Below are 981 nucleotides of genomic sequence, written 5' to 3'. Positions count from 1 at the left end.
CAGTTAGCAAAGATTTCCGTGACTTTTCTTTCAGGTCAGTTAAACCGAATTGACCACATATAACTGCGTTTCATGAGAGTTACGGCAGCTCGGCCTCAGAGGCAGAGGTTTCCAGTTAGTGTCCAAAAACGTTTAAATGAGCTGTTTTTTTAAACGGTCTCTGGTGAGAACGTCACCTCCACGAGTCTCTCCAGCAGCTCCTCCTCGGTCCCGAACACCAGCTCCTCCAGCAGCTTCACCGAGCTGTTCTTCTCCCCCAGCACCGCCAGGTTCTTTACGTTCCTCCGCCGCTCCTCCTCCTCTCCCTCCAGGCTAGACTGCGGGAGTTTCGCCCTCTTCTTGGCCGGCTGTTTGCCCTCATTGCCCGGCAGCTTAATGAAGCTCATGTCCTCCATGTTTGTTCCGTCCTCTGCACCAAACTCCAATCAGAAAACTGCGAATTTAAGACAGCCTCACAACACTTGTAATCCTTTTCTTAGCATGGAGCAGACTGTGTTGCACATGTGGAGCCCAGTGCGTGTTTTTTTTTTCCCTCACTCGCAGTGCAATCACGTGCTTCCGGTGAGGTGACCTCCGAACCCGGAAAAATAAAGTCCGCCCCCTAGTGATTGAAAGCAGAAATGCCAAAAAGAAAATAGATTTTTAGTTTTTAAACTCTAAATGTAAACTCAGTCTCCACATAAATATCAAATAATATAATTACTGAATTAATGTTCTGCTTTTTCTAAATGATATTTATTTTCTCAAACTATTTCATGTTTAGACTGCTGCTAAAAATGTGATTTGAGCTACTTAACGTTAGATTATATTTACAAAGCTCCATGTTTCATGTCATTTCTACACACCATCATATTTTATAACAGAGCCATAAAAATATTGTGTGAGGAGACGAGACAGGACACAGAGAGTCGCTGAGGAGTTTATTGAGAGCAGAGGAGCATGCTGTTAAACCGGGACTGAAGGTTCAGCCTCAGTGAAGCT

General features: G+C 44.5%; 1 protein-coding gene across 2 annotated transcripts in view; it reads right to left on the bottom strand.

The window, feature by feature from the left end:
- Nucleotides 1-547, bottom strand: part of utp18 (UTP18 small subunit processome component) — a 9,738-nt gene extending 9,191 nt beyond the window's left edge. For both annotated transcript variants that reach the window (XM_087840200.1, XM_087840199.1), the window contains exon 1: nucleotides 177-547. In XM_087840200.1, the coding sequence (XP_087696326.1) occupies nucleotides 177-395 (219 nt within the window). In that variant the 5' untranslated portion in view covers nucleotides 396-547. The remainder of the gene's footprint in view (nucleotides 1-176) is intronic.
- Between the last annotated feature and the right edge of the window lie 434 nt (nucleotides 548-981).

Source organism: Neolamprologus brichardi, chromosome 4 (genome assembly GCF_056152115.1).
Source record: "Neolamprologus brichardi isolate AB-2024 chromosome 4, ASM5615211v1, whole genome shotgun sequence".
In the NCBI taxonomy this organism is placed as follows: Eukaryota; Metazoa; Chordata; class Actinopteri; order Cichliformes; family Cichlidae; genus Neolamprologus; species Neolamprologus brichardi.
Note: the sequence above shows the minus strand (reverse complement) of the source record. Positions and strands in the feature narration are given on the sequence as shown.